Source organism: Penicillium psychrofluorescens (genome assembly GCF_964197705.1).
Source record: "Penicillium psychrofluorescens genome assembly, chromosome: 6".
Taxonomy (NCBI): Eukaryota; Fungi; Ascomycota; class Eurotiomycetes; order Eurotiales; family Aspergillaceae; genus Penicillium; species Penicillium psychrofluorescens.
Genome location: NC_133444.1, coordinates 756,581 through 775,112, shown reverse-complemented (window position 1 = coordinate 775,112; position 18,532 = coordinate 756,581). Strand labels below are relative to the sequence as shown.

Here is an 18,532-nt window from a genome sequence, read left to right as displayed (position 1 = left end):
CTTTCTTCTTCAGCCAAGGATACCAATCCTCTTGAACACAGAGATCCAAATAGATCCACTCTCGACTCTTTGCCAATTTCTCCAAGGGTGCAATGAATGCATCCAGATTCTGATCATTCATGGTTATGGGAGGAACGTCGCAGGGCTTCAGGCGCATAGTCACGCGCAGCCGTCGCACGTTCCAGAAAGTATGATGGAAGAGGTCATAACAAGCCGGATAGATCTCCGCCCAAGTCCCGGTGATTTCGGGGGGCTCGCAGTGTGATTTACCAATTTGGATAGAGATGTCCATGGCTGTGATGCGGGAAGTGTATTCCGGCGGAAGAAGCCTAGACATGTGGAATGGAGTGTCTACCACATTTTCCATGCTAAAAACATTAGTGCCATAAAGGATAGGCAGCGCTTCTTGATATCTGCCTTTGTGTTAATATCTAGACTATAGGAGGGGATACGATGGAGTGACTAACGCCATCTGGCATGACCTCAACAACTCAATGCCCCGAATCTTCGTCCCCTCGGCGGCTGCTGTCCAGCTATGGCTCTTTGCATCATTGACTTCGTCTGCATGTATGGCACACCGATCAAAAAACTGGTCTTCTGGAAAAGAGTCACTTTCGTGGCACAGGAGATGCCACCAATGCCAGTAACGCTTGCGCTTCTTCGCTGGCGGCTGCGGTCGAAATGGCGATGGCCACTGAAAAGTATAGTCGATATGCACACGGCGTCCACCAAGCAGTTCTAGGTAGATCAAGTTCCTGACCTCGGGCGGTAGCTTGAAGAAGAGGCTTTGTTGTTGAGGATTGCATGGGTGACCGCTGATCTTGACCTCGCGTTGTTCTGGCGGCGGAATGGGTAGCTTCCACTTATTGAAGGGGTCCCCGTTGACCTCGCAGGTGGAATCAGAGATTCCTATTGCCTCTGGCTGCATACGTCGGGGATAGTAAGGAGGGGGCTCATATTTTCTGTTGAATAGTTTAGAGAATATGCGGGGGGCCATTAAGGTGGATGGTTTAGTGAGACGATTGGGGCTGCGCGGTTAGGGCTTTTATAACTTGCTTGTCCTTTCAATTCGGCGGTCAATGCACGTGTCCACCTAGAAATATTTTTTGCTCGAGGGATTATCCACCGCCAGCGCGCGAGAACCCAATTCCGATCGCTCGTTAAAGGCCACTGCCAGCTACGACGGCTCATCTTCAGCAACCACCATCACCACCTCCGTCGCTACTAACCAGGTCTCCTACTGGCCGCTCACTGTTACTGGTGGTCTTTCTATGTTCAACTCCCCTCAGGCGACGGAGACCCCCGATGCCGCTGCTGTCCCCCTCCGTCCACTGATCACTGCTGCTCCGCTAGGCGCTGCTCCGCTAGGCGCTGCTGCCGCCCTCGCTCCCGCCGCTCTGTTCTAAGCGGTTTAAATGTATTTATGCGCAAACTATTATGTACTTCGAATGAGAAACTTGGGCTTTGAGGGTTAATGTTACATGGTCCACGGACCTGCATGAAATCTTTTCTTATTACAGTAAAGGATTTGACATAGTACTTGTGCGGGTAAGTAGGTGACCAATCTTCTTACCACACCCTGAGGCTCTCCTGTAAACTCATATTCGAGTTTGTCGCAAAAATAGGATCCTGAAGGCATTATGACGCTGTTAAGATACATTTGAAGTAAGCCCTGCTAAGCATCTCATACGTCGCAGCGAGGCTCGCCATACTGAGGAAGGTGGCTCGACAGAGGGCGTAGGAACAGAATGCGGATTTGCGATATTTCTACATGCATTACCTGTCGGACTTTTACTCGTATCACTTGGTCTATGTGGATAGTCTGGATGTGATAAACGAACTGGGATTAGACAAATATGCTAGTCTCCGTTAGGCACGGAACCATTGCTCCAAGCCTAAGCCTCAGCAATCTCCTCTCGCAAATTCTCCTCCTTGGTTAACTCCCACTCCTCCTCAGAACGGCACTGAATCACCTCCTTCGAGAATACGACAACTTCAGACTTCTCGATCGCCTTCGTAAATGCCTTTTTCACCCTCGGGTCGTACGACCCATCTTGCGGGGGGTAGCTGTCATTACCCCGGCCGTCGGGGCTAGGCTCGCAGGGCGGGACGTAAGCGGACCAGTAGACGCGCGTGTGACCGAAGCGGCCGAAGTGGAGGTCGGGATTTTGTGTTAGGGTTGTGAATAAGTGGCCCATTTTTAGAGTTTCGTTTTGGTCGGTCTTAAGGGATTTGGGGGGGTGCTGTTTCTGTTATTTATGTGTATCCTTTCTTTCGTGTTTCTCCTTTGATGATGATGATGATGAGATAGGCGGGGGGAAGGGAGAATAGACGGACGAACCTCATAACATTCATGCGAGTCCCCGCCCCTCCCATGGTACATTTTGAAAATGGTGACACCTCCGTATACGGGCGGCTGGCGGAGGAGCATCTTTCGCCAGCTGGCTTCTTTTCTCTTGTAGGCAGATTTCTTTCGAGGGGATGAGAGCATATCGAGGGATTGGAAGGAGAAAGGGTTCTCCTTCTCTTGCTCTTTCCCTTCATGTTCAGTTTCAGTTGCCTTTTCCTCGTTGTCGTGGATAAGGGGGTATTCATGGACGGATGGGAAGAAGGGTCGGAAGGCTTGTACTAAGAGCGGATTGTAGATGGGGCGTTTTGTGTCTTTTTTTAAGGGTGATGGAAGGACAGAGTTCCAGATTGATTTTGCGTGCCATTTGCCCTCTTTGGGGTTTGGAGTGAACGGTTGGAAGAAGAGCGCTTGTTGGATTGCGGGCGATCTCTGGATTAGGACCGTCCAGGTTTGGCATACCCGCTGGGCCGAGACGAGGAATGTGCGGGTGTCTAGGTGAAGGAGAATGATCTGGAGGAGTTCAGGGGTGGTGAGGACCTTGGTTTGGGGTTGCTCTTGCTCTTGCATTTTGGGGGTCTTATATTACTCGAGAGTATTCTTTGGTCTCGTGGTTGTTGGTTTGAATAAGTCGATGGGCCCGCGGTGGGTTGATTGATATACGGATGTTCGGCGGACTTCCAGTCTTACCACCTTGTCTATGTGGATGAATCTGGACGGGATAAAAGGAGAGGCTTCATACGAACGGGTTGGTCCCCACAGTGCTGCCTGGTGTTGGATATCGCACGTCCCTTCGAGCTAATCCATAGCCCCCAGGATTAGTTGGGTTTCGGTGGCCTATCGTTAGTTGAACAGCCCCTCAAATAGTTGGCTGTTGCAGAGGCCCGTAACTTGTAGATCCTTAGTGATCTTAAGCCCGAAATCTGTCCCATTCCTCACTCGTTTCGTCACTCTTTTATTAACACTTCCAATCTTTTCACCATGCGATTGAAGAACTTCCTCGTGGCTGCCTATATGGCTCTCCCCGCCATCGCCGGTTCCAACACCACCGACATCGCACCCAAGCTCCAAACCCTTCTTGCCGAGATCGACCTCAGGTACAAAAATACCTTCCTTAACCTGGAACGCGTGGTCAGCGGCCGCCCTGGCGTGAAATTTGACGTAAGACTTCCTTAGAATACATGCAAACCTAGCAGCTACCATAATACTGAAAGCATTCTTCTGATAGGACGTGATCTCTATGTACAACAGGACTGTGGCGGCCCAAGGCAGCTACCTGGACAAGCACCAGCCTACTCAGGCTCTGCCTGACACCACCCAGCTCGTGCTTTGCCAGGCATACCACTCGGTAGGTCCCTTTCTTTCCGAGCACTGAAGGGGAAACAAGAAATACCAATCTAATCAAAAGGTTAGCTTGCTCTGAGCGGTATCGAGCTCAACTACGCCTTTGTCAAGCACCTCAACATCCTCAGGACGACTCAGCGCCTAGGCCTGGAGTCTATCTTAAACAAGGTCTACACAGAGACTGGCCGCTTCTCTACTACGGTTGCCCGCAAGGCCTTGCCTTACTGCTATGAGACTGTCCATAACGACAATGTGTTCATCTATAGCTCCATTCGCGAGGCTGTTTCGGTCATGTACTTGGAATTGCCAGGGACACAACGGCTTTTGCAAGGGACACAACAACTTATGTAGTCTCTGAAATCGTCATTAATAGGCCATGTGATGTATCTGAATTCCATTCTCTCTCTATTATTTACATGATCTTTGTGTATGCCCGACTACCCTAAACCCCGCCAATGCGACCTTCTAAGCAACCCGAAGCTCTCGCGGGTATAATGGCTGTGCACCGCAGCATACAGCGGCGGAACAAATGAGATAAATATTCCCCCACGCTTCTAACAACATGTGAAGGTGTACATAGTTTACAAACATAGAGCCATTCCTGATATCATCTTCAATCTCTTACATGGAGGGCCACTGAGGTAGGAGGAAAATTCTAGTTGCCTCGGATCGCCAACTCGGTTACAAGACAGAGAGACGTATTATAACAAGAGTAAGTCACTGTATTGAAACTGATAAAGGCATATCAGCCCCATTTTAGGCAAGTACGAATTGAAGTAATGAGGCTCTTACCAAAGCAAATCCTTCTTAGCCCCATCGTCCAGGCAGCCTCGACTATGATAAAGCGGGGCCAAGATCGACCCCTTCTAAAACTTGCACTCATCACTCAACAACTCGATGATAGAAGGCAATGCCAGATTTCCTCCTGTACAAAGGATCCGGTGATCTCTAAACCGAAGAATAATAAATCCACCAAAATTCCACAAAGAGACCAGACCAGCAAAAGAAAGTCATTATCTTCAATCCCAGGTCCACCATGCCATCCCAACCAATACAACCAATGAGAAATTACACCTGGTACCGTGAGGCGCGGGTAATGGAAACCCTACGAGAAGGATACGACATAAACAGGCACGCGCACCGAAACCCCCAACGGAACACAGGGAGATGGTTCTTCGACGATCCACGAGTACGCCAATGGCGCGACAGCGCCGATTCCAGCATCATCTGGCTAGCAGGCCAGCACGGTCGGGGCAAATCCCAACTCACCAAATCCCTGGTCAAGCGTGGCGGAGCCTGGTGGCAGGAGATCGAAAGCCCAGTTGCTCCGCACACGACAGTCTGCTACTGTTTCTTCCGGGCTGGAGATCCGCGCCGAATGACCAAATATCCTGCGTGCGCAGCGCTGCTGCATCAGCTGTTTGGCTACACGCCATCTGAGGTAATTTACAAGGCTTCGCCACGGTGGTGGGCGCAGACTATCTGTGATCCCTGGGATCTCTTTGAAGAATGCGCTGCTGATAGTCATGTTGGGCAATGGGTGTGTCTCTTGGATGGGGTGGACGAAATGGAGCCCGAAGAGCGGAGGGACTTGCTTGGCGAGGTCTGTCGTGTTTATCGCGCGCTGTCTCGTCGTCCGCAAGAGGAGCCCCGATCCAAGTTCAAGGTTCTTGTTACCAGTGGCCCGTTGCAAGGCGAGATAATGGAGGATTTTGAGAGGCTGCGTGCTGCTGCAGGGGCAGATGAGACGGTCTTGTTTGATGCCGACGAGAAAGCTGGAGAAATTGCAAATGAAATGGGGCCCTATATCGAGAAAGCAGCTAAGTCATTTCCTGAAGATCAGCAACCGCTCGTCATCAGGGTCTTGAATGAGAATCCCAACCGCTGTTGGCTATGGACTCATACGGCGGCAAATTTGCTTTTTAAATTTTCGAATACAGACTGGGACGGGCTCTCACTCCCCTCGAGTGAATTCGAAAACATGCCGTGGGATGTCGAGGGCGTTTATGACAAAGCTCTCAATGTTACATCCGCTATATATGGTGCCAAGCGTGTCGAGTATCTGCTGCATATCATACTTGCTGCTAGCCGGCCTCTTTCGTACCAGGAGGTGCTGCTGGCTTTGGAACTTGCAGAGTCGGACCCCGTCATGGCAGGTTCCTCGTCGACAGAACACACTTATGACGAACTCACGGAGACCTGTCCGAAATGGACCAGCATGGTCGATGACCTGGATGGAATCATACTTGATATGAGGCCCATGCTGTCGGATTTCGTAAACCAGTCCGCCAGGCAATACCTGATCAAATCAGCAAATAACTCGGCATCAACGGGATCATCTTGGAAAGGCCGTGTGGACATCCGCGACGCACACGCAACGCTCTCTCGTATCACCTTATCCTTCCTCCTAACACTGAAGATGCCCCCCTCAGACCTGCCGGGGGAATGGATCACAAACAACGAAAACGTCGCAAGAATGAACTTAATCAAGAAAAAGATGATATTCCTGATATACTCAGCCACTCAATGGCCGCATCACTATAATTCACAACCCGAGCCAGTCGCCAAAACAACCATCGAGTCAGCCCGGATTCTCTGCTGCAACGACGGGCCCGAGATAAACAGCTGGAAGTACTTCCACAAAGCTCCTCGCTATCTCCAACCAGGTGTCATCACTGCGCTGTGGGTAGGTGCTCTCCCCCTGGCTCGAGAGATGCTGGAACAGCCGCAGGATAGCAGCGAACACCACGACTCTTTGCATAATTTGCCCAATGTTCCAGGATCAAGTCGTTGTGCGCTGGATATAGCCATAAGTAATGGTTATACTGAGATAGCGCGGCTCCTTATCGACCGGGGGTGGACAATGCATGCCAGTACCTGCTGTGAGAATTCGCTTTACTGGGCAGCTTGCGGTGGTAATGCAGAGGCTGTGAACATGTTGCTTGACCACGGGTGGGATGTAAATGGCCCGACCAACTGCGCGACCACTCCTTTGGACGGAGCTTGTTTGAAAGGACATCGCGAGATCGTGCGGATTCTCCTAGACCGAGGCGCAAAACTCCACATCGGCCTGAAAGTCGCGGGAAATCCCTTGGGTCTGGCGGCTGGTAATGGGCATTATGACATTGTGCAGATGCTGTTGGGCCATGGGATCCATTTCCGAATCTATGGGATTGAGGCGCTCTGGAGTGCGTGCAGAGAGGGCTATGTGGAGATAGTCCGCGTGCTCTTGGAGAAGGGGTTGACACCCAATGTTTCCCTGAACCCGAGATCTGGTACAGCATTGAATGTAGCTGTGCGTCGTGGATACAAGGAGATTGTTCGCTTGCTAGTGGATCACGGGGCGAGAGTGATTGAAGATGACATCAAGGTGGCTCTTGAAAAAAGGCTTGACGACGTAGCAAAATTGCTTACGGGTCCATATATCGCCTCGTTGCTGGATGACGGCTGCCCGGCCGCACTGGAAGACAAACAGAAGGATAACTGGCCGCTGGGATAGGGTATCAACACCTATTAGGGCCTCCAATGCAGATCGCAAGAGCTTTCGACGTTATGGAAGGAGAAATGGAATATACTGTCGCAAAAATGCATTAATGAAAATCATCAACTTGTCATGGTCGTAGTCATACATAAATGTTATCATGAAAAATCGCCATCATGCGAGTTTCGGTCCAAAGGCAACACCTCTTCAAGCAAAAGTATCAGCCTCTCCCCGCTTTCTAGCAGCCATGACCACTCCAGAGGCTCCATACTGCGGCTATTTTGGTTGCGCCGAATCTCTTCCTGCGCCTTATCCGCCCGGGCCTGGATCCCCTGCATCAATGCTTCTCTGAGAGACGGACTCAACGACAGTGAGTTGTCGTTAGCTAGTAGAATGATCATTGACTCAAGCAAAATGGATATCTTGGCATTGTCAGCGGCACTGGCTGTGGCGGCTCCGAACGGTAGAAAGCATTGCTCAAGTTTGGCCTGGGTTAGATACAGCTCCTCAGAACCTGGAGCAGCGCTCTCGAGCATTTCCCACATGAGCTTTTCGCAGAGAGTACTTTGCGTTGCTGGACAAAATCCCGGAAGAACATAGGGGCTCACGATGGCTTGGAATATCGGGAGCGGAAGAGGGCGAATATTCTCCACGAACAGGTGGTAGAGGTCGTTAAGAGAAATGAAATCATTTGGAAGTTGGTCAGATACAAATGATAAGATATTAAGGAGCCGCTGGCGCAGAGCAAGCGAGTTGTGTCCCCCTAGATTAGACACGCTGACGTGTTGATTAAGAGCGATTTGTTGTGCATCTCCAGTGCTCTCTGCGGCATCCAGATCACCAGATGGATCCGCTGCATTCCTGGTCCCTCGTCTAGTGCGCTTCAACCGCCGCGTTTTGGAGGAGGGCGACGCGGGCCGAGAAGGGTCTTTGTTCGTATCTGTGGCAGTGTTCTCTTCGTCCGTGGCGTCACCGCGCGACAAGTAATCCCCATATTCGTCTTTATCAATGTTGACCTCGACCTCCCTTTTCTTGGTATTCTTCGCGGCCTTGTCGCGCTTGAGCGGCTTTAGCTCCTTGCTAAACACTTCCCGGAATTCGCTCGCAGAAGTTGGGCCGCCATCCGCAAAGATAGATCTTAGGATACGACGATTTCGCCCAAATCCCGCGGTGCTTGTCACGATGTACTGGAAAATGAGGCTCTCCCGTAGAACGGCACGACCGTCTTCCATCTTCGCGCCTCTTTTTCCCTTCCCTCCGATCTGGCCTGGGGTAACATCATGCTGGGACTTCTCCTTTTCAATTTGTTGCTCCGTAAATATCTTCATTCGCTCGTCCCAGTCATCATTGATCACCTCACACATGTACTGCAGCCAGACCTGCCACCTTTCCCATCTCTCAGGGTGCAGCACGGAACAATTAAAGGCCCAGCCGACCGCATGCCAGAAATCTGTAGCACGAGACCACAAGGATGCAGACTGACTCAAATCGAGATTCAAAGGCTTGGTATCATCGCTTGCCAGCTCGGAGGAAGTATGAGTATCGTCCGCGGCACGTCGCCGGCCGCCATGACGCGAGGTTTCAAAATGTGTGAAGGAGAAGGCAATGCCAAGTTTAGCCTCCCGAGGCCCTATTAGGGTGTTTGTGAGGCGTAGGAGGCGCAACGCTACATTCGCAGCCTCTTTTTCTTCCGCGGATCTGGCGCGCGTCGTGGTCGATGGGTGAACGAGGAAGGTGACAGCGACTGCGAGATGTTGCGGGCATGGAGATATCACTTTTCCCGAGGTAACAGTTCCAGAAGCGAGAGTGGTTAGCAGGAGGTTGAGTGCTTGAGTGTCTGGCGTTGGCGATTGGAAGACGTTAGCAACGCGACTTTGATCCCGCGGGGTAGGGTACACGGACAGAGTTTCTCCTCAAAGAAAATGCCGGTATGCTGAACCAATTCAAACGGGAGTGGCTCGAGCGCGCGATACGAGCTCTCGTCCGCGGTGCCCATGGCCGGCTCGGGGGAGAGAAGTGGAAGTGGTGGAAGACGCTGGACTGGATGATGGAAACCCTTATCGATAAGAGTGCGGATGTATAGAGACACGTGACGTATACAAACAAATAACGAGAACGCCCCAAGCCTAACTACACTTCGAGTGGGATAGAATGTTGTCAATTACCTTTTTGATGGAAAATCCGGCCATATTACCGCCTTCCGTGTTGTTGGCGCTTGCATGATTGTAATATGCAGGATATGCAACCTATCACACGCTAACTGTTCATGCGGGGTATTGTTGCGCTCAGCTGAGTCCATGGTTTATAATGATGCCTTTCATCAGAAAGACTGGTGAAAGACATTGTCAATCATAGATAACCAATCATGGCAGCTCAGAGTATTGGTCAGGGACTGACTCTGCTCTATCCGCTTCCCGAAGAGACCGAGACTGAGTCCCCATCAACAGTCAAGTGAGTTGTCGCCCATTATTTCTAACGCCTTCGCATTCTAACAGAGTCTTCCGTGAAAGCATAATCTTCATTCATGGTCTTGGCGGTGGGCCACAAAAAACGTGGAAGTACTTTGATACCGTACAGCAGGATATCACAGCCGACTCTGAGCCCGGAAAAAAGAAGAGTTGGCGCGCCAGGCTAAAAAACAAGTCTCCGAATACATCTGGTTCTGCGAGTGGCAGTAAAGCCATATACTGGTCGGCGGATTTGCTTCCGTCTGCGGTGCCAATGGCCAAAATATGGACGTACGGGTACAATGCCAATGTTGTTGGCGGATCCTTTCAAAACATCAACAAAAATGGCATTCTGCAGCATGGGAATGACTTTATGGTGAAGGTAGAGCGCGGTTTAAAGAATGATGTGAGTTTTGATACTATCCTCGACAGTATCTAGTCTGACATCGATGCAGCTGCCTATTATCTTCGTTGCACACGGTCTTGGCGGCTTGGTTGTTAAAAGAGTATGTGCTCTTTCGTCATGGTTAACGACCCGTCATATTCTAAGTTTCCTAGTCAATGAAGCGGATGCAATCGGACCTCAACCCTCGGTATAAGCAGCTCCTTCACCGAATCCAGGCAGTGGTCTTCTGTGGCACTCCGCACAGGGGCAGTGACACCGCAGCTCGGGTCGGTTTAGTTATCAATTTAGTTGCCATGGCTTTCATGGACACGCATTCAAAACTGCTTTCGGATCTTCGAGTTGATTCCAAGATCCTAGATCTCATCCAGGAAGACTTTATGAAGCTTTTATACGAAAGGCCTATACGCATTCATTCATTCCAAGAGGGTAGAGGCTTGACCGGCGTGAAAGGATTGCACAATAAGGTGAGAATTTCGTTGCATTAGTGTATTGAAACGTCCTGACTAGGTAGGTTGTCGATGACTTCTCCTCCAAGCTCGGCTGGCCCAGAGAGACACTGGAGACCATAGACGCGGATCATCGAGAAATGGTCAAGAAGCTGGGAGTGAAGGATATTTCGGATGTTCTCACAGCACTCGAGGAAGAACTCGTGAAAGACTCTCAGAAATCCGAAACAGGTTAGCAGGGCCTTCCTTCTATCTTTCTTATTCCGTTCCATGCAATGCAGTTGCACTAACTTGCACATAAATACAGCACAGGCACTCAATCAAGCAGAACCCAAAGAACATGCTCATCAACCAACGTGGCAGGTCATTCCCTATATTCAGAATAATCGCTTTGCCGGGCGGAAAGAGACACTCAGAAAGCTTAAACAAAAGCTCTTTACGCAGAAAGAGAGCCAAAAAGTAGCGATTTTTGAACTGGGGGGTGTTGGCAGAACCCAGATTGCTCTTCAGCTTGCATGCTGGGTGAAAAAGCACCAACCGTGCCGTTCCTTATTTTGGGTGTCGGCGCTCAGTTACGGAAGGTTTGAACAAGGATGCACCGAAATCGCTAAGAAGCTCGGTATCCACAAAAGCTCAAATGAGGAGAGTCCCGTAGAGTCAGTTCAGCGACATCTCAGCTCGGATTCGACCGCGCCGTGGCTTCTTATTGTGGACAATGCGGACGATGCGGGTCTGCTTTTTGGAACTTCAGCTTTTCCAGACGGCCTTAGCCAGTTTTTCCCAGCAAGCGAGAATGGCGTGACTCTGTTTACCACCCGTTCCCGGGATGTCGCGGGTCCAATCGCAGATGGCAATATGATTGAGGTGAACGAAATGAACTCGAAAGAGGAAACTGAAGTCTTTGAAATGTGGCTGAATCAGAAAGACCAGCTTTGCGACAAATCGGGGACATCTCAGTTGCTAGAAGAGCTTCAGTGTCTGCCCTTGGCCATTAGGCAAGCTGCACTATCTGGATACAACTCAAGTGTCAATTGCCAAGTATCTTGAGTTGCTATAAGGTACCGACCGACAAGGAGCTGATCCGTCTATTAAGTTGACGGTGTCACGACAACAGTTGATATAGCGGTTCGCAGAAGTCCATGGCCGGAGCACGTGCTGTACATTACTCAGGCATGTCGCAAATTTTCATATTTTCTGTAAGCTGGATATATACTGAGACAGGTGTCGTAGACTCTTTCATCTCTATTTTTAGCTTCGGGTGTTCGTGGTCCGAAGTAGTTATGTATACGTCGACTATATACTCAGTAACATCCAGCAAAAGCACTTTATTCTAGAAGCAGGTCGAGATTTGCTAGCAGTTCAGCCCTATTCACTATGTACATGCTTCGTCTCAATAGATGCATAAGGGCCAAGACGAGATGGTAACGTTCGATCTCGCGCGATGATGCAATGGGACCCGCTCGGTAAGGAAGCCAAACCCCAAAACAAAAGACACGCGGCAGCCAAATAATACAGAGCTGACGGTACCAGCCATAGTTCTTGGAAGCTACAGAGTAAAAGGGCAGATACTGGGTAAAGCCCCCGAAAGAGCGAAGAGAAGAATAACAAATGCAAGGCTTGAATATTGAGAGATCTAGACAGGGAGCGGATGGACAGAGCTTAAAGGACCGGTTCTTTGGAGAGGCGTATCAGTGCCATCACGCATCCATTATTGCTGCGACTCCACCGGTTTCACAATGCAAGGGGGGTTTTTTTTGGTTCCCTCGGTCTTGCGGAGACAAGGATAGAAGGAAAGCCGAGCGCGCTCAAGGAACAAAAAAACCGAGAGACACCAACGTGGAGGGCCAGACAAAAAAGAAAGAAACAATTGACACAAAGAAGGTTACAACAACAACTATGACTCCTCCGGTATGTCGGAAAATAAACCTATTCGCAACCGATGGGACTGCAAGCCAGCATGTTAGCAAATTGTACGCCATTCGGACAGAAAAGAAAGAGCACGCACGAAAGGTAGTTTCGGGATCACAACCCCCAGCGTGGCTAGGAAGTTGATGGTGAAGTAGGTCAGGTCGTAGTGGGTGTAGTGGGTGCTGAGGAGGAAGAGGACGATGGGCACGCAGAGCAAGAACTTCTTGGCGGGCGTGTACTGGTCGCCATTATCGATCTGCTCCCACATATTGAGATTATCGTAGGCGCCGGCGTTGAATTCGAAGGGAATGCCCCGCACCCAGTGGAACATGAGAAATGAGCCGAACATGTAGCTGATGTTGGTGAGGGTCCACGAGGTCTCCTGGGAGACACCTGGCATGATATCGTAAAAGATCTTGAGGGCGGCGATGAGAACGAAATGGATGGTCCAGGCCCCTGTACGAAAGTCCGGGTTAGCATTCGGTCGTTTTTCCGTGGTGCTTCGCCGGATGGCCAGGTCATCCAGCTCAACCGATGCGGCGCATCACTCACCCTTGGCATTCACCCAATTCGCATTCAGATTGGGCAAGGCGGCCTGGTCGCTGGTGTGTTCGATGGACTCGGGAGGTTCCTGGTAAATGATGCTGCTGGAGCGTCGCCGCCGGCCCTGCTTGGATTGGGACATGTTGGAGTTCGGGCTCAACCGCTGCTGGCCAGTGCCAACCTCCGGTGGGAAGGAGATGGCACGGGGTACCAGCAGGGAAGACACCTTGGTGGAATTTTCGGAAGCCAGCGTGACTGATTTTGAGAGGAGGGGTATTGGGGGGAGGAAAAGGTCGGGGGGAAGGAGAGGAAAGGAGCGCTAGGACGATGAGGTTGGCTGACTGGAGAGGAGGCCGAGAGCCGGGGCGGTCACGGTAGGGTCTGGCCGGGAGAGAGCCCAACAAAGAAGATATTATTAGAACCGGGAGAGGAAAGAAGAAGATTGTTTATCTCCTGGACACGATACAGGAGAAAAGAAGATGAAAATGATGAAGAATGAGGATGAATGAGGCCCCAAAGCACGTGCTCTAGGAATCGGACAGTGTCTGATTCCACACGATGGATAGCGTTATAGTGACATTTCTATTCTATAGGATTCTCTAGGTAGTTTCCAATGTTCTTCTTTAGTGTTTTGTATTTCAATATTTATTGATTTCGCAGAATTGCGACCCTAGGTAGTATTTCCAGCACTTCTGCCGTTGTGGCCGGCGTGCCGCCCCGTAAATTTTGGTTATCGCTGAGGAATCTCGGCGGTTCTTCATTTTTCCCATTACGCTCCCCACCACCACCGCCGATGCCCGACCTGTCCGACGAAGACGCTGACTCGCGAACAGCCGCGGTAGGTGTACAGCGTGCCCGCTCGAACCCCCAGTCTGCGGTCTCATCGCGCCATGGATCGCACGACAGCCTCCGTCCCGCCAAGAAGCAGCGCAGAAATGGCCGCGAGGGAGACCGCGAGGTAGCCGACTTTGTTCCTCGGGGTGCGGCATTCAGTGCCAATTCCCTGGCGATCGATCCCGATATCACCTCCAGCTCCGGATCTAGCTCGGATTCGAGCGATGACGACGACGATGAAGACGACGATGCCCAAACACCTGAAAACCCCCATGCTGGAAATACCGCTCCGGCTATTAGCTGGAACCAGGGGAGAAAAAGTGCCGTGCGGACAAGTCTGGGCAAGCGGAAGGCTCAGCCGGACAATGACAAGAGTGGATCGACGGATCAATTCAATACAGTGAATGGCGCGTACTGGGGCACTCGCAGTACCTCTGTTTCGTCAGCAGGGAAAGACACAGAGATGAAAGACCAACCCCAAAAAAATGGCGAGTTGGAAGATGGCGAGATCGACCCTGATAGCGATTCTTCCGACTCAGTCTCCTCGGACCCGGAAGCTGATGATTCCATCATGCTGAATACCGAGCCACTAGATTCCACAGACGGGGCCATGGATTCCCTCCAACCTCTAGTTCTCGGTCGAGGACATCCCAATGGGAAGCCCTCTGCGCCGGCGCTGGGTATTGATTCTACGGACGCAACACCTCGGTCAAAGGAAGAAGCGTTCCAGCTCCTTTCGCGCAAGTATACTACTGTGCCAAGTACTCTGATGGACTTGGACAAGGCAGACCTGGAGCTCCACGCCAAGTATCTGTTTTTCGATCGGGACATCCACGATATCGATTTGAACCTGCCCATCACCTGTATCGAATGTCTGCGAGAGGGCCATCTGGCCGAAGTGTGTCCCACCAAAGAGGTAGGGATTATTCTGTCCCCATATGCGCAAGGACGATAGACTAACAAGCGATAAGTGTGTCCATTGTGGTCTCTGGAACCAGCACCAAAGCTCATCATGTCCCACATGGCGCAGATGCCAACGGTGTCGCGAACGCGGCCACGACGAAAATCAGTGCTCGTCAGCCCTGAAAAGCTCCGCCGCAGAGATCCCCTGTGACCTGTGTGGCTCGTCTACCCACCTGGAACTGCAGTGTGATTACCTATGGAAGTTCCCCTCCCTCGACCTCTCCTCCAACACCGTCTCGGTCTCCCTCTCCTGCGCCCACTGCGCCAGCTCGAAACACCTCATTGGCGACTGCCCATCTCTCTCCCGACCAATCTCGACATCCTCATTTACCCTCGCGGGCATCGACCCCAACTCAATCACCAATCTTAACTCCCACCCTGTCCCCCAGCGAGGTGGTCCTATCGGCAGGGGTCCGCGCGGCATGGGGCCCCGTGGACGCGGCGGCGGTGGCCGTCCACGCTCTCTGTCACCAGACAGCGACGAAGACATGTTCCGCTCAGATCGACGCCCGCCGCCTACTGGGCCGCGCGGAAGAGGCCGTGGGAACATTCGTATTGGAAACGTTGGTTTCAATAATCGCAACTTTGGCGGCGGTGGTCCTCCACCACCCAGAGGGGGAGGTCGTGGTCGTGGGCCTCCACGGGGAGGTGGTGGTGGTGGCAGAGGACGGAGAGGAAAATGATGGTGCTGATAGATTCCTTTGACGTTGGTGCATTGACAAGACAAGACCTCTTGAATTACCAATTGTAGATTATTATTGGGGCTCTAACGTGCGTGTCTACGCTACTGTACAATACCTCTTCCATGATTCCATGATTCCATGATCCCCAAAAAGAAAAAGACTTGCAATACACCACTGATTAAGTCTAGAGCAAAAATAAACTCATGGTCAATTTCATTCATCTAATAAATGCAGTGACATGCAATTCCGTTCAATTCTATACACGCGATCCAATCTTAGTGACATCGATTTTATTGCCCTCCAGGCACATCTCTCCCCTCACGCCCACAAATCCGCGTTCAAGGATATCAACCAAATCATCCAGGCGACTGATACAGAGATCGGTATGCGCATGCTCTTGCAGGTGCACGTTGTGTTCATTTAACAGCAACACCGTTGCCGCGCCGGCAGTGTGACCGGCCGTCATATCATCGATGCTGTCTCCAACCTACATACCAGGAAGCACGTAGTCAGTCAGCTGCGTCTATCCTGACAGGAATTGGGAGGAAGTGATAGAAAACGAAATACTCACCATAATCAAATTCTCGGCTCGATTTGAAAGACCCCATCCCTGCGCGATGTGCAGAATACCCGCAGGATCAGGCTTGGGGATAATGTCAGGCGTGTCGCGAGTGATGATCGGGAGGAAGGTATGACTCGGGAGTTGGCTTTGGATTAAATGCATCACAGGTGCTCTAAGGTTAAATGTCAATTGATATTCGCCGACAGTCTCATATGCTGAATGAATGCATACTCGAAATTCCGGGTGCACAGTGCCCGCTTCAGTCCACGCGACTGTAGATATTCCATTAGCCGCACAAGACCGGGCTGAGGCTGCTGCTCTAGCATGGCGCGCCGCTCGACGGCTTGGATTTTTGCGACGGCTGCGGCGCGCTCTTCTGTGGTTGGAATGTCGCGGATGTGTTGGAGGATGTCGATTGAGCGGTCAATGCCCAGGGCGGATCTAGAAGAGGGTTAATAAGATATTTTTTGAGTGTTTCCATTCGGGGATCATTCAGACCCATGTCATGGAAGCGGAGGAATTGTATAGACTTACCTCATTTCAGCGAACATATGATTTTGGGGAAGGCTTTTATTTATGTTAGTCCAGGGTTCTTGGAGTGGTATATAGAGAGAAAGATAGATATAGCGCATAACCACTACCAAAGTAAGAGGTGGCAGCTGGTTGACCACCGATGGTGAACCCAGCATCTGATTCCGAGCGCGACGATACCAAACAATCCCCAAAGAGAAAGACTTACCACAGAGTACCATCTACATCAAACACAATCCCCTTCAGCGGCGGCGCATCGGATGCGCGCGCGGGATCGAGGGGCGCGAACCTCCGCGGGCGGAGATGGGAGCATTCCGCTGCCGAGGCCATGATAGACGAGGGGATGGATCTTAGGGGTGAAAGAGATGGCCGCATGAATGAATATACCTAGAGGAATATATAGATAGATAGACGGGGGGTTGTGGTCGACCCTTAGTCGTACTGCGTGGAGGAAGTGCGGATGAAGTTGAGGTAAAGTAAGTCAAGTGGAGTTCGCGCCTTCCTCGTTTGGGCAATTGGTTTAGTGTTGGTCGATCTACTTCCACTCGACAACACCTCTTTGTCTCTTTGTCTCTCTCTCTCGCTCACACGCCAACATGACAGACCGGCCCTTCCATTTTCTTCCCGACTCGGTCACGGTAACCTTCTCCGAATCCGTCTCCCTCATCGGCACCCTTCTATACCTCCATCTCCTGCGCGGCCTCTCATACCTCGCCCAGCATATCGGCGACTACACTCAGTCAGGACAGCCGCTCAAACGATCCATTGTCCACACAGAGAACAATATCATTAAACTCTGTCTAGACATCGTCCCAGCGTCAGCCTGCCGCGCCGTCCTCGTGGCAACAGGCCAACTGCACGAGGATTACCCCGGTCCAGTAATCCCAGTCAGCCATGGAGGCCGCTTTCCCAGCAATAATACCATATTCCTACAAACCCCGTCCAGCGCTCTGTCCAGCGTCTCGCACAGCAGTACTCGTCTGCCGCAGTGCTATCCCGAGGCAGCGGCGGAGCGTTCCGTTTTAACAGAGAACAATCACACTTTCCGCCTCGATGCCAGTACTCCTCCATCTCCGGGAGAAGGAGAACAACCAAAGAATGGTTCTTTCTACGCCACTGTCCGGAAATACATGTCTTCGCCTCGCCTGTCCAGACCTTCAGTCGTGGTCACTCCGGCGCCTCATCAGCAGAAAGAAGAGGATATACATTGGCCAACTCCACTGCCGCCACCCCCAAGCATGGCCTCAATCCTGCAACAAGCCGAAGGCGGCAACTGCGAATGCGGACCCGTCTTCCATCTCTTCTCAGACCACGACCCGGAAACACCGCCGCCGCGCGAGTCCCCCGGCTCGTCACTGCGCACGTTCCACAGTGACCCCGGCCGTCCGTCCATGTCGTCGTGGGTTAGTGCGAGTGACGATTCGTCGATGTTGCAGGTGAAGCGCTCGTCTAAGTATCGCTCGGTGGATAGCTATCCGGGCAAGTTCCCTGTTAGTGAGACGGGGGATTTTGCGGTGCCGTATTCTGTTCGTGGGAAGGGGGTTACTTCTGTGCGGCCGTTTTCTGATATGTAACGTGAGGTGGCTCTTTGGGAGGGGATTAGCAGGATGGTATGGTTATTCGGGGTGGTTTTGTGGAGTTTTGTAGTTCTGCGGATCATTGGTGGAGGAGGAAGAGTGTCACTTTGTAGACTAGGCGTTGGCGTTGAAGAGCTATGCTTTACTCATGATGGGAATTGTGGATACACTCTTTTAAAGACATAGTTTAGATGCATTGACCAGGTAGAGTAAATGGTGCTGCATAGATCAGAGCTAAATGGTTTGCGTCGGGGAGCCCACTATCAACAACTTCTTGAGGTCTCTATCTACACAACAAAGTCTGCACCGAAGAAGTACCATCAAGAGACTTCTCAAATATGTCACCGACGAAAAAAGATAGACACCAGACAAGATACATAACATAGATCACCCGCTCATCCCCATGCCTATTCACAGAAAATTATTGCACTCAGAAAAAGGGACGGCAAGACGGCAAGGC

The 18,532-nt window shown here is 51.3% G+C and overlaps 9 protein-coding genes across 9 annotated transcripts; 5 read left to right on the top strand and 4 right to left on the bottom strand.

Annotated features, from left to right (window-relative positions):
* Nucleotides 1-1,895: 1,895 nt before the first annotated feature.
* Nucleotides 1,896-2,198, bottom strand: PFLUO_LOCUS8805 (uncharacterized protein; the record flags this gene model as incomplete). Its single annotated transcript, XM_073786571.1, has 1 exon — nt 1,896-2,198. One exon carries the CDS (start codon nt 2,196-2,198, stop codon nt 1,896-1,898), a length of 303 nt encoding a protein of 100 aa, XP_073642813.1.
* A 1,130-nt stretch (nt 2,199-3,328) lies between these two features.
* On the top strand, nt 3,329-4,042 carry PFLUO_LOCUS8804 (uncharacterized protein; the record flags this gene model as incomplete). The annotated part of the gene is made up of 3 exons (XM_073786570.1): nt 3,329-3,508; nt 3,576-3,695; nt 3,761-4,042. 3 exons carry the CDS (start codon nt 3,329-3,331, stop codon nt 4,040-4,042), a joined length of 582 nt encoding a protein of 193 aa, XP_073642812.1.
* A 685-nt stretch (nt 4,043-4,727) lies between these two features.
* Nucleotides 4,728-7,190, top strand: PFLUO_LOCUS8803 (uncharacterized protein; the record flags this gene model as incomplete). The annotated part of the gene is made up of 1 exon (XM_073786569.1): nt 4,728-7,190. One exon carries the CDS (start codon nt 4,728-4,730, stop codon nt 7,188-7,190), a length of 2,463 nt encoding a protein of 820 aa, XP_073642811.1.
* Nucleotides 7,191-7,330: 140 nt separating this feature from the next.
* On the bottom strand, nt 7,331-9,168 carry PFLUO_LOCUS8802 (uncharacterized protein; the record flags this gene model as incomplete). The annotated part of the gene is made up of 2 exons (XM_073786568.1): nt 7,331-8,802; nt 9,075-9,168. 2 exons carry the CDS (start codon nt 9,166-9,168, stop codon nt 7,331-7,333), a joined length of 1,566 nt encoding a protein of 521 aa, XP_073642810.1.
* Nucleotides 9,169-9,537: 369 nt separating this feature from the next.
* PFLUO_LOCUS8801 (uncharacterized protein) lies at nt 9,538-10,707 on the top strand (the record flags this gene model as incomplete). Its single annotated transcript, XM_073786567.1, has 5 exons — nt 9,538-9,623; nt 9,668-10,025; nt 10,075-10,125; nt 10,178-10,489; nt 10,537-10,707. The coding sequence occupies 5 exons, from the start codon at nt 9,538-9,540 to the stop codon at nt 10,705-10,707; spliced, it is 978 nt and encodes a 325-aa protein (XP_073642809.1).
* A 1,658-nt stretch (nt 10,708-12,365) lies between these two features.
* On the bottom strand, nt 12,366-13,064 carry PFLUO_LOCUS8800 (sphingolipid homeostasis protein orm1; the record flags this gene model as incomplete). The annotated part of the gene is made up of 3 exons (XM_073786565.1): nt 12,366-12,416; nt 12,477-12,835; nt 12,932-13,064. 3 exons carry the CDS (start codon nt 13,062-13,064, stop codon nt 12,366-12,368), a joined length of 543 nt encoding a protein of 180 aa, XP_073642808.1.
* A 651-nt stretch (nt 13,065-13,715) lies between these two features.
* Nucleotides 13,716-14,711, top strand: PFLUO_LOCUS8799 (uncharacterized protein; the record flags this gene model as incomplete). The annotated part of the gene is made up of 1 exon (XM_073786564.1): nt 13,716-14,711. The coding sequence occupies one exon, from the start codon at nt 13,716-13,718 to the stop codon at nt 14,709-14,711; it is 996 nt and encodes a 331-aa protein (XP_073642807.1).
* Nucleotides 14,712-15,658: 947 nt separating this feature from the next.
* On the bottom strand, nt 15,659-16,515 carry PFLUO_LOCUS8798 (uncharacterized protein; the record flags this gene model as incomplete). The annotated part of the gene is made up of 4 exons (XM_073786563.1): nt 15,659-15,889; nt 15,974-16,136; nt 16,196-16,405; nt 16,499-16,515. 4 exons carry the CDS (start codon nt 16,513-16,515, stop codon nt 15,659-15,661), a joined length of 621 nt encoding a protein of 206 aa, XP_073642806.1.
* A 576-nt stretch (nt 16,516-17,091) lies between these two features.
* On the top strand, nt 17,092-18,069 carry PFLUO_LOCUS8797 (uncharacterized protein; the record flags this gene model as incomplete). The annotated part of the gene is made up of 1 exon (XM_073786562.1): nt 17,092-18,069. One exon carries the CDS (start codon nt 17,092-17,094, stop codon nt 18,067-18,069), a length of 978 nt encoding a protein of 325 aa, XP_073642805.1.
* Nucleotides 18,070-18,532: the final 463 nt, after the last annotated feature.